Here is a 12504-nt window from a genome sequence, read left to right as displayed (position 1 = left end):
CACTAAACATTTTCACCAAGCTATCAGAGCTACTGATCTTGTACGGATCTTCAGGTGTCAGGCTCTTTAGGTGTCGTTGCAGGTACCTGCTGACAATTACTTGCCAAGTACCTCTTTCCGTCACGATGGCTCGGAAAGGACACTCCGGTTTGTGGCTCTTTGCACTGAAGAATACCGTGAGAACATGGACCTTGTTCTTGTCGACTTCATTCTTCAGGCGTTCAAGTTTCAAGTTCCTGAGAAGGGCTACCGCCTTGGCCTTGGCTTCGTTTGGCTTTTGAGACGAAGGACGGAAGTTTTTCCTTAAAGCTAAAGAGGCCTTCTCACCAAATAGCTTCTCAGGCAAGACCACAAACGTTCTTTCGAAGAGCAATGCGCTTTGTGCACCACCTTCATCGCTGCTACGACGAACGAAGCAAGGGTCTTGGGCTTCTGCCTAAGGAAGAACGTCTGTCCACCCGGTGTTTCAAGTCTTTTCGGGTTTCTGGGCTGCTCAGAAGGTCATTGGAAGCGGATGGCGAAGATTCTAAGAAGCGAATATTGGAGGCATGTTCGCCTGTTGATGGACTGGCTACAACTTGTGTGCTTCAGTTGGAAGGGTACGGGACCTGCTGGCTTCAGGCTACTGATGGACTACAAGAGGCTGGCTGAGGCAAGCACCGAATTCCTTTGGAACAAAACTAGGCTGAGCCTACCTACAGCGCCCAAAAAGCAGGTTGGTGTGGTTCCTGTTGTTGCTCTTGGAGGGGCTGTGATCACACCCGAAGTAGAAAAGGTTCTGAGTAGGGGTCCGAAGTTTTGCCTTGAAGTGCCGCTCAAGAAGCACGAGCTTCTCGCTTCGGCTCACAAGATAGCAGAGAAGGTGCAGGGTGAAGAGAAAGGACACTGTTTATTGGAAGGCATTGACTCTGTGCGGAATGGTTACGAAGAGAAAAAGGACGGCACTTCCCTGTTGAGGAGAGTAGCCGGTTGCCTTAATGACTCCGGACTTGCTTTAATGCAGGCTGATAAGGAAGGCGGCTTTGTGGTCTTGCCTGAGAAGCTATTTGGTGAGAAGGCCTCTTTAGCTTTAAGGAAAAACTTCCGTCCTTCGTCTCAAAAGCCAAACGAAGCCAAGGCCAAGGCGGTAGCCCTTCTCAGGAACTTGAAACTTGAACGCCTGAAGAATGAAGTCGACAAGAACAAGGTCCATGTTCTCACGGTATTCTTCAGTGCAAAGAGCCACAAACCGGAGTGTCCTTTCCGAGCCATCGTGACGGAAAGAGGTACTTGGCAAGTAATTGTCAGCAGGTACCTGCAACGACACCTAAAGAGCCTGACACCTGAAGATCCGTACAAGATCAGTAGCTCTGATAGCTTGGTGAAAATGTTTAGTGAGAACTCGTCAAGTATCAACTCAGGTTTCTCAATAGACATTGAAGAACTATTCTATTCAGTGCCCCACGACAAGTTGTTCCTGGCGGTCCGCAACTGCATCGAACGTTCGGGAGTGGTGTCCTTCCAGAATACTTGCGGCATTTCAATCGATGGTTTTCTTGAATTGCTGAAACTCTATCTTTCTTCTACCATTGTAACTTTTAAGGACAAGTTTTATGTACAACGGCGAGGTATCTGCATAGGTTCGAGCGTGGCGCCTATTTTAACTGAGATATTTTTAGCTCAAATTGACACTGAACTTTCGTGCGTTCTCACTGATGACCGGATCACGCATGTGGTCAGATACGTTGACGATTTCCTAATCCTTTTGAATATTAACCCTGACGATAGCCTACAAATGATTGTGAATGAAATTTTAGCGACCTTCAAATCTACAGCCACTAATCTGAATTTTACTTTTGAGCTCCCGGAAAGCTCTTGTTTACAGTTTTTAGACTTAAAATTGTTTTTTCATACAGGGGGCCATCTATGCTGGGCCTATTTACCAAGATCTAAGAAGGCTCTTCTACCTTATGATTCCTGCCACTCAAAGCTCGTAAAAAGGGGAATCGCAACCTCATGTTTAAGATCTTCGCTTGTCAAGTCATGCCCACACATGGTGAAACGTAGTTTTTCCAGTCAAGTAGACCGGCTTTACTCTGCGGGTTTTCCTCCTTCTCTTCTGAAAGCTGTTGCAGAATCTTTGCTGAAAACCCTACGGTTGAAGCAAAACCAACAAGAACTCACTGAAAGTGAGAGGAAGAAGTTTGAAGTCCTTCCTTATGTGCACAAGACTTCGCACGGTTTGAAGAAGGTGGGAGGGAAATTTGGTGTTAACGGTTTGGTTTGGTTTGGTTTATGGGGTTTAACGTCCCAAAGCGACTAAGGCTATGAGAGACGCCGTAGTGGAGGGCTCCGGAAATTTCGACCACCTGGGGTTCTTTAACGTGCACTGACATCGCACAGTACACGGGCCTCTAGAATTTCTCCTCCAAAGAAATTCTAGCCGCCGCGGCCGGGATCGAACCCGCGTCTTTTGGGTCAGCAGCCGAGCACCATAACCGCTGAGCCACCGCGGCGGCTGGTGTTAACGTGTTCTTTTCCGCCCCATGTAAACTGTCTCGTTTATGCCGATTAACTAACAATAACCTGCAAAAGAAAGTAGGGTGCGGAGTCAACCACAGACCTAAGTTTGTAGCCTGTAAGATGGGAGTTATCTACGAGATCCCATTCAGCTGTGGTTCCGTATATGTAGGGCAGACGGGGCGCTGCATTAATAAACGCCTTCAGGAGCATAATAACTCTTTGAGCCAGCACGGTGGGCAGCATTTAGCAAGGCACTGCCAGTCTTGTAAGATCAATGACAAGAAGAAACAAGTATTTTGTACGCCGCTTTTCAAGCAAACGAAGATTATAGGCTGCGCGAAGGACAAGAAGGCACGCGAGATCTTTGAAGCCTGGCAAATTGCTAGATACGGTGCGGAAAAATGTGTTAGCGAGGCATCAATTCACTTGTATAAGAAGGAACTTGACTTTTTAGGTTGATAAGATTGTGTACTTTTGCTTTGGGCGTTAAGTTTGGTTGCGCATGCGTTGCTCTTGAAGGAAGGTTGTTTTCGACCAATAAATCAGTTGTTAGTCTACGCTCGTCCTGTCTGCTTCTTTTCTGTGTCCTGTTTCCTGCGTAGTTTTGTGTCTTCAGTATGTCTTACCAACTAGCCTCTCATCACACACTTCAAGAAAGAACACATCGAATACCGGAGACGATGAAAGGCGGCAAAAAAGCCGAGTCAAACACATGTGTCACACTGGGAAGGAGTTGGCAGGGCACTGATGGAAGGGTAGGCTGACAAGCAGCCCCAAAAGATGTCGTTGTAGATAATGCAGAAAAGTTGTGGGATATTGTTTCAGAAGCCTTCCCGCGTATGCCTCCTCGTAACCTACTGACAACATCCCACGTCTTCACTGGATTCTTTTTGGACTCCAAAAAACTCGTCTGGCTATCTGAGTAATACATTTGCACTATTGCAGGCTGAACTGCGAATTTCTCTCAACTGAACTTTTTTTTTAGCAAATTCCTGCATCGAGCCCACATTAGTTCACTCTCTGCAATGGCCGAAAGAACAACGTTAGTAATCCATCGACAACCGACCTTTCTTTGATTTCTTTCAAGAAGCCGACAGCTGCGCAAAATTTCAGCAAATGACTCATGGAGAGAACATTATCAAATACTAGACAAGAAAAGATCTCAACCGTAGTTTTCAAAGGCGCCGTCAACCCTCGTTCTGTCGATGACTTGGATTCTGTCAAACTTAACAAGTATCATTATTAAGTGGAAACTTAACCTTGCTCAATAATTCGATGAAATACGCCATATTTTGTCTCTGTGGCCGATACACAACAATTGCCAAAGAGATTGTTATGAGACAGCCAGTGAATCAGCAGTAGTGAAAACGATCAAAGTGGACGACGTCTTTAACCAAATGCGCTATTCCATCTCCGTAAAGAAAAAGTTATTGAAATTGAAATTGAAATTTTATTCCGCAACAGAAAATTAATGTTGCGAGGAGGGCAGGTAAAAAGCTCAAAAAACAGCTTGAGGAGTCCTGACCTCCCAGCGTACACAGTAGCGCAGCAGCGTGCGGCGAAGGCGTACACGTCAACATCAAAGCGAGGAAAGAAAAAAATAAACAGGTTATACAAACAAGGTACGCAATTTCTGTGAGGAAATCACGGAAATGTCATTATTTGTTTCAGTAAAAAGGTAATTTAAAACCGTCGGCAATGAGTATTTCAACATCTGTTTCACGTAGTTAGTCCGGCATTTGGTGACATTCCAGGGTTCCAAATAGCGTACGTTATAGGTGGTGGTGTTTATCTGCAATCCTGCTAGGTTAGTTAATGCATCATTATTCTTTAGTATTCCCTGTTTATAAAGGTGGGATAGTTTGTAATTGTATAGTGATGTAACAGGAACGATATTGTGTTTTTTTAAATAGGTCTGCAGTATGGGAGCGATACGGAACATTGCAGACCAGACGTAAGACCCGTTTCTGCAATATTAAGTTTGCTAATGTTTGTTGCTGTTGTTGTGGACCATACTAAAAAGGCATAGCTTAATGTGGAGGAAAATAAACAGTTATATAAAAGGACGTTAACTGAGGTAGGGAAATAATAACAGTTGCGGCGTATGATGCCAATAGTTTTCGACAACTTATTTACGATATAGCCGACGTGTTCATCCCATGTCATATTTTCAGAAAAGTGTACACCTAGTGATTTAAAAGTTTTTACTATTTTAATATTGGTACTGTTTAACACAATGTGCGGCAACTGGATTTGCTTGTGGCGGGGGTGAAATAGTACAGCTTTTGTCTTGCGATGGTTAAGTGCTAAACAGTTTGTTTGAGCCCACGTATTTATTTTAGACAGCACGCTATTGGCTTCATTAGCTAAGGTCTCACATGAGTTGTCTGAAAAAAATAAACCAGTGTCATCTGCATAGATTACATAGTGGGCATTTTCGTCAAGGCGTACTATTTCATTTATATACAGGATAAACAGAAACGGGCCCAGAATACTGCCCTGTGGGACACCTGTTTTTACTGATTGTACTGCAGAATTTTGTCCTCCAATTACTACAAACTGAGATCTATGTTGCAAATAAGATGCGATGCGGGAAAGTTCCAGATGCGGGAAAATTCCAGTCAACAAGCATATATTGAAAATGTGGGTAACGCAAGGGGCTATTTCCCTTATTACAGACTTTATAGGCTCTATCTGAAAGCCACAGGCATCAGTTGCTTTGCTGTTATTTACTGCCAAAAATGCAGTTACAACTTCACTTTCGGAGACTGGTTCTAAAAATATTGTTTTTTCATTTGGGCCATTCATAAGAGAGAAGTCAGCGGCGGGTTCGCTAACGTCGCCAAGTGACAGAAAAAAAGTATTAAAGGCGTTGGCTAGTTCAGCACCTTGTAACTCTATTCCATCTTTTGTTATTTTATTTACTGCTTCTGCTGAGGTTCCGGCTGCCCTCCAAACATTGCCTGTGCGCCCTTCAGTCGAATTAAAGAGGTGAATATAATATTGTCTTTTTTCAGCCCGAAGGTGTTTCGTGACAAAATTCCTGTATGACTTGAATATTTTAAGGGCTTCAGGAGATTTAGTTCGTATGAACGTCCTATATAATTGATCTCGTTTCTTTAAAAGTTTTAACGATTCTTTAGTTATCCAGGGTTTGCGACTGTTTTTACAGGTTCTGCACTTCTTCATTGGAAAACACTCAAAGTATACTTCGGAAAATTTACGCAAAAATGTTTCATATGCTACGTTCGGGTCATTTGCTGCGAACACATCGTCCCAGCTGACTGTGGTTAGACGGTCTTTAAATGTAGAGAGCGTTGTAGGATTAATAACTCGGTAAGAGAATACGGAACGTGGGGTCTTTACTGCATTAGTGCACTGATTCACTGATATAACTATCGGCAGGTGGTCGCTGATGCTATGAATCAATGTACAAGCTCTAACGAGGGATGCATCGAAGTTGCTTAAAAAAAGGTCTAAAAGTGTCGTTGATTGTGTAGTGATTCGTGTTGCTGATGTTATAAAGTTGTGACAGGAATGAGAGTTTAAGAGGGATTCGAGTTCTAGTTTTACATTGCTATCAACGAGCATATTTATGTTCAGTCACCACCAAAAATTAATATATATTTACTTGCACTCACAAATTCTAAAAATGAATCAAGAAAAGTCAAAAACAACTGGACATTGGTAGAAAGAGGACGGTAGCATACACACAATACTGTAGTACCACATCTAATAACAAGAGTTTCATAAAAGGGGTTAATACAGGAAAATTCAGTAAGTTGTTCAGAATCCAATAAATTTGAAACTAACATTGCAACACCACCACCCCTTTTGTCACTACGGTTCATGTAATACGATTTATGTGTCTGATATGTATACGCATCCTCCTTCGAGGCAAACCAAGTCTCAGTAAGCATAACAACATCAAAGCGTACTTGAGCTTCAGTAAGAAGATGATCGAGTTCATCTAGCTTATTTCTCCCTGATCTAGGCTTACGATGAATACAATTGAGGCTTCGCCGGCCATCAGCATTGAGAATGTTCTCAAGACTTGATAAGTTCACCTGAGATGTAAAAGAAGGAAGCATTTTACTGGACAGGGGGTCGAAAAGAAAAAAACTGGTAGGAGTGCTAGGCCAAAGTTTATCACAGACTGTCAAGATCTGCGGCACAGCGAATGACAACGGCGCTGTCATCTTCCTTTTTCCCGATTAGTGCTTTGCCATTGCAATGCCATGAAAACTTGTAATCATGGTTCTTTGCCCAATCCCTTGTGCGGCGCAGCAGGTCCCTGTTCTGATTAGTCATGTTTTCGGTGATCGTGACATTCGACGAACTCTTTCGAAGTTCTTTACGCGCTTCCAGCCACAAGTCACGAACAGATTGCTGAGCAAATCGGACAATGATTCCAGGTATTTTGTTTGGTTTTGATGGAAGTCTATGAACAGCGCCAACATCATTCTTTGTGAGCTCTGGCACGTGGATGGTCTGACCTAGATCATTCAGTTTACACATCAAGTTTTCATTTTCCGTTACTGGGATGCCATGAATTTCAATAAACTTCGTTAAAACATTAAGTTGGGCTAGTTGGTAACGGCTTGAAGGAATCATATTCTTAGCGGTAAGAAACAGACACAACACCAAGATACACACACACAGGACACCCGCTAGACTTCAACTATCTTTACTGGACACTTGTACGACATAAATATGTATCACTGAGCACACGCAGGTGCCTCGTCATCCGCATCAGGTCTAACTACGCCCTCCCCTCTCCTGCAAGGCATACGGTTGCGCAGATAAACAATCTCTTTTTCTGCCAACGCCAGGGAGGGAGTGCTTACACACATGTCGCCCGCCTCTTGAATACGAAAGGCTTCGATAATTTCCCTTTCTTTTTTGTCGGCTCCCACATGCATCACAGACGTAGCGTAATATACAGGGATACAGCCTTTACAACTTCTGCAATGCTTCACCAATTCAGCTCCACCGGCCTGTGATGAAACATCCTTTCTTAGAGATTAGAGAGCACAGAAGGGATGTTTCATCACAGGCCGGTGGAGCTGAATTGGTGAAGCATTGCAGAAGTTGTAAAGGTTGTATCCCTGTATATGACGCTACGTCTGTGATGCATGTGGGAGCCGACAAAAAAGAAAGGGAAATTATCGAAGCCTTTCGTATTCAAGAGGCGGGCGACATGTGTGTAAGCACTCCCTCCCTGGCGTTGGCAGAAAAAGAGATTGTTTATCTGCGCAACCGTATGCCTTGCAGGAGAGGGGAGGGCGTAGTTAGACCTGATGCGGATGACGAGGCACCTGCGTGTGCTCAGTGATACATATTTATGTCGTACAAGTCCAGTAAAGATAGTTGAAGTCTAGCGGGTGTCCTGTGTGTGTGTATCTTGGTGTTGTGTCTGTTTCTTACCGCTAAGAATATGATTCCTTCAATGAATTTCAAGATTGAGTTTTCGGCTAAGCCATTCGAGGTCGTTGACAGTTGATTTCAATTCTGCAATGTCATCTGCAGTACAGGTAGCCTCTAGCTGGGTTACACGCCTGTTCAAGTTTCCAATATCCTTCTCCTGTTGAACCTGTCGGCTGAGGATTTCATCATACTTTAGTGACATCAGCTCAATTGAAGCTTTGATCTCACCCACCTGAACAGGTAGGTCTACCAGGGCATCAAGTCTTTTAGTTATGTCTGCTAGACAGACAGCAATATCAGGTTCTAGGGGCGCTCTATCACCTTTGGCCATTGATGGGATTATATCCCAGCAACTAAAGCTGCTGGGAAAGGCCTTGTGAAATGCCTATCTCGGTCAAAGCAAACGCATCAATGTAATCATGCAATACAATGAAGATGGCGCAGAATGCGTCCGAGTGTTTCCGTAAATTCTAAAGTTCACATGGAGAAGAGTAAAGTAGCCGTCAGTGGCAGCAAGAAATGCATCTCGGAAAGTGGAAAAATCTCGGAACAAAAGAAAATCTGCAGGCATGAAATCTAGAATATGTTTATGAAAAAGAAAGCTTAAGCCAAGCTAGGAAGGTCCGACAATGCCTTACAGGGATGGAAGAGTCGCCTTCCTTCTTACGCAGCTAAGTGCGGCCGTTCTTCACGCAAACACGCTAGCCTCGCTGAGACCGATACCGCTAGCCCCACACTTTCTTAGGGTGTCTGGGAGTGCACGCGCAAGTGAGCGAAAAGTGTGACAGCCGGCGTGACGCGACTGTTCGCAAGCCGTTTGTCTCCGAACGGCGTCCAGCGACAGGTGGCGCTGCTAACCTTTTCCTTTTCTCTTTCGGCTATCTAAATGAGAAAAACGCACTCCGCAGCAGCCGCGCCAGAGCAGGAAATTTCGTGTATTACACATAATTATGCGATGCGAGACATACGATCTCGAAACGTACGCAGCTTACGAGGAATGTACCAAATGGAGCAATCTAGGAATGAGAGCCTTTAAGTTCATGACAAATATCATCAACCTGGCTACAGCCACTGCAGGGCAAGGGCCACTCCAATTAATCCTGTCCATTTCCAGCTGTGGCCACCGTATCCCCGCAAACTTCTTAATCTCATCCGCCCACCTAATTTCCTGCTGCTCCTGCTACACTTGCCTCCTCTTGGAATCCACTCCGTTACCCTTAAGGACCAGCGGTTATCTTGCCTACGCATTACATGCCCTGCCCAAGCCTCTTGATTCGGACTGGGATTTCCTTAGCCCGCGTTTGTTCCCTCACCTACTCCGCTCGCTTCCGATCTCTTAACGTTATGCATATTTTTCTTTTGCATAGCTGGCCGCATTGTCTTTAACTTAAGCTGAACACACTTTGTTAGCCTCCACGGTTTTGTCCCATAGGTGAGTACCAGTGATATGCAGCTGTTGTATATTTTTCTCTTGAGGGATATTGATAAACTGCCATTAATGATCTGAGAGAAGAACCTGCCATGTGTGCTCCACCATTCTTATACTTCTAGTTATTCCCCTCTCTTGATCCGGATGAGCGGTCACTACGTGCCCTAAGTAGCCGTATTCCCTTATCAGTTCAAGCATCTCGCTGCGTGAACTGCTGTTCCCCCCCCCCGCGAAACTTTCGAACATTACTTTGGTTTCCTGCATTTTAATTTTTAGACAGACTGTACTGCTCTGCCTGCCTAGCTCGTCGGTCATGCTTTCCACTTCATGTCCTGAGTGACTTAGCAAGGCAATGTCACCAGCGAATCGCAGATTACTTAGGTATTCTCCATTAACTCTTATACCCAACTATTCCCAATCCAGACATAGTGACAACTACTGTAAACAGGCAGTCAATAGCAATCGCGAGATCCAGTCATCTTGCCTCACACCCTACCATAAGTTTAATTTTATTTATTATTTATTTATTTATTTATTTATTTATTTATTTATTTACATATACTGCAGCCCCGATGGGGCTATTGCAGGAGTGGGAGGAAGAAAAAAAAATTCATGACAAAATTCAAAATTTCATTCATGACTTTACGGATTACTACTGCAGCTGTGCAGCCGATATAAATATTTTCAAGTATTTTCACAAAAGGCTCTCCTGGACCCTGATTCTGCAATCCCTGCATGACTGCAGAGGCTTCCAAATAGTCAAATGTTTTCTCGTAACCAGTGTCACAAAATTCGGCGCATTTTAAAAACAAACAAAGAAAAACCGCCGCGCGCACGGCGTCTCGCCGGCGCGAGCCCAACGGGAGAGAGGGAAAGCCCCCGCCGAGAGCGTGCCTCTCTCTCCACCGCCACGGCGTGCGCCGAAGGAATGAGTCATTCACGCCGATTTGTCTAGAACGTGCGAGTCCTTTCTACTGTTAACCGGGGGAAGAGGGGGAAGCCTTGCGTGCGCTAAGACATGTCCCCCTCCTCTGCACCCGGACGTCGGCTACGCCGCCACGACGGCGCCACGCTAGAACACGCTGGAACCTTCGCGAAACGACTCCTGACTTTAACCAATGAGGACGCGCGGCCGGAGAGAGAAAGGAAGGGAAACTGCACGGGAGATGCTGCGTGTATGAGCGCGCCTACTCTGGCGCGTAGAACAAACAGACGTGCAAGCGCGGCTATAAAAAGGGCGTTGGCCGCTACTAGCCAGTCCGATAGTCCGAGAGTATCTGTCCTCGCTTCGGCGAGTGCGGCTTCGGCCGCTTACCTGATTTTTTTCAGCAGCGTCCGCTCCGGCGGACGCAGTTGTTGCTGCGACGCGCGTCTTTTCTTTCCTTTTTGTCTTTTCTCTTAACTCTTCTCTATCTGCACGTGGCAGCGGTGGTAGCTTGGTTCGAGCCAGTAGCAGGCCCGTGCAATTTCCTTTTCATCCTTCTCTCAGTCACAACAACAACAACAACTAGTCAGTCCGGACCGCCGTTTAAGCTTCATCGAAGCGTGCCCGTTCGACTCCCGGGAAAACACCACTCGGCCAGCATCGGACCAACGAGGCAACGGTCGCCAGTCTGCGGGACGGCATCGTCGTGGAACTCTGGTCGTCGGACTGCCGCAGTGCCCGGTGAACAAATTGTGTTTTGTTTGTTTACCTCTCTCTCTTGAGTTAGAGCACTTTAGGTGCAATATTGCCTTTGTACTGTATTCTCTCTCGAGTTTAACTTTGCACGAGTTGCATTGTTCTGTTAATCACTTTGTATGTGTTTGTACTAGTGATTGTGAAATCCTCTGTATCGTCTCATCGCTGCATAAACCTTGTTTTGTTTTGTAAACCTTTGGCTCCGACCCATTCTCTGGCTTGCGACCAGCGAAAGCTGGGCACCGAACGCCCAAAAACCTCTTGTCACTTGGTGGCTGGTCTCCGCTGAGTTTGCCACGCTGAGTCGAGGGCATCTCCTTCGAGTCCGAGACCGCTACCCTCACACGCTCTAAGGGTGTCTGGGAGCTTCCCACGTAAAAGTGAGCGAAGTCTGGGTGACAACCAGTGAAGGCTATATATATAGGAGTCGGTCATATTCTACGCATTTCTCTATCATCTGATTGATAGTGTGGATATGGTCTATTGTCGAGTATACTTTACGAAAGCCTGCCTCATTATTTGGTTGACTGAAGTCTCAGGTTAACCTGATATGTACTTTCGCTATGTAACCTGATTTCATTAGCGATTAGCTTAGAAAATACCTTGTAGAAAACACACAACGATTGCACAGTAACGTTGCACAGGACAACGCAGCGAGCTATGGAAAGAAAAATGATAGGTGTAACGTTAAGAGAGTGGGTGAGAGAACAGACGCGCGTTAATGATATCCTAGTTGAAATCAAGAGAAAGAAGTGGACTTGGGCAGGGCATGTAATGCGAAGGCAAGATAACCGCTGGTCCTCAAGGGTAACGGAGTGGATTCCAAGAGAAGGCAAGCGTAGCAGGGGGCGGCAGAAAATTAGGTGGGCGGATGAGATTAAGAAGTTTGCCGGAATATGATGGCCGCGGCTGACGAAGGACAGGGTTAATTGGAGAGACATGGGAGAGGCCTTTGCCCTGCAGTGGGCGTATTCAGGCTGATCTTGAGGAAAAACACAGCGCACTCCTAAGACACGGACAAAGAAAGGCAAGACGATACAGCGCTGACTTCAACTGATTATTTTATTGTGGAGCAACATATATATACGTTGAAAAAGTGGGCGGGAAGACATGAGTAACATCTGCTGTGTTCGCACGCGACCGAAAGGTAACAAACTGCCATTGAAAACAACATGAGGGCAAAGGCAACAAGAAATGAAAACTAGACAAGATAAAGAGACAAATGGAGGGGCGATTAAACGGATCACGCTTAAAGGGATGACGCTTAAAAGGATGACGCAAGCAGGCAGTGCGTCATCCTTTTAAGCGTCATCCCTTTAAGCGTGATCCGTTTAATCGCCCCTCCATTTGTCTCTTTATCTTGTCTAGTTTTCATTTCTTGTTGCCTTTGCCCTCATGTTGTTTTCAATGGCAGTTTGTTACCTTTCGGTCGCGTGCAAACACAGCAGATGTTCTGATGTCTTCC

The 12504-nt window shown here is 45.2% G+C and overlaps 1 protein-coding gene across 1 annotated transcript; it reads left to right on the top strand.

The window, feature by feature from the left end:
* The first annotated feature begins 415 nt into the window (after nt 1-415).
* On the top strand, nt 416-3474 carry LOC149367554 (uncharacterized). The gene is made up of 2 exons (XM_089574813.1): nt 416-2230; nt 3448-3474. The coding sequence occupies exons 1-2, from the start codon at nt 515-517 to the stop codon at nt 3472-3474; spliced, it is 1743 nt and encodes a 580-aa protein (XP_089430939.1). The 5' UTR covers nt 416-514.
* The last annotated feature ends 9030 nt before the right edge of the window (nt 3475-12504 follow it).

The sequence above is a fragment of the Amblyomma mixtum genome, chromosome 1 (assembly GCF_055824585.1).
Source record: "Amblyomma mixtum isolate Tamu chromosome 1, ASM5582458v1, whole genome shotgun sequence".
Lineage (NCBI taxonomy): Eukaryota > Metazoa > Arthropoda > Arachnida > Ixodida > Ixodidae > Amblyomma > Amblyomma mixtum.
The sequence above is the reverse complement of the archived record's forward strand: the minus strand, read 5'-3'. Positions and strand labels throughout refer to the sequence as shown.

Bases quoted from the DNA above. Each gene is read 5' to 3' on its own strand.
- LOC149367554 (XM_089574813.1), top strand. From the start codon at position 515: ATGGCGAAGATTCTAAGAAGCGAATATTGGAGGCATGTTCGCCTGTTG. The intron at 2,231-3,447 runs GTGGGAGGGAAA...GCACTATTGCAG, and splicing joins CTTCGCACGGTTTGAAGAAG to GCTGAACTGCGAATTTCTCT.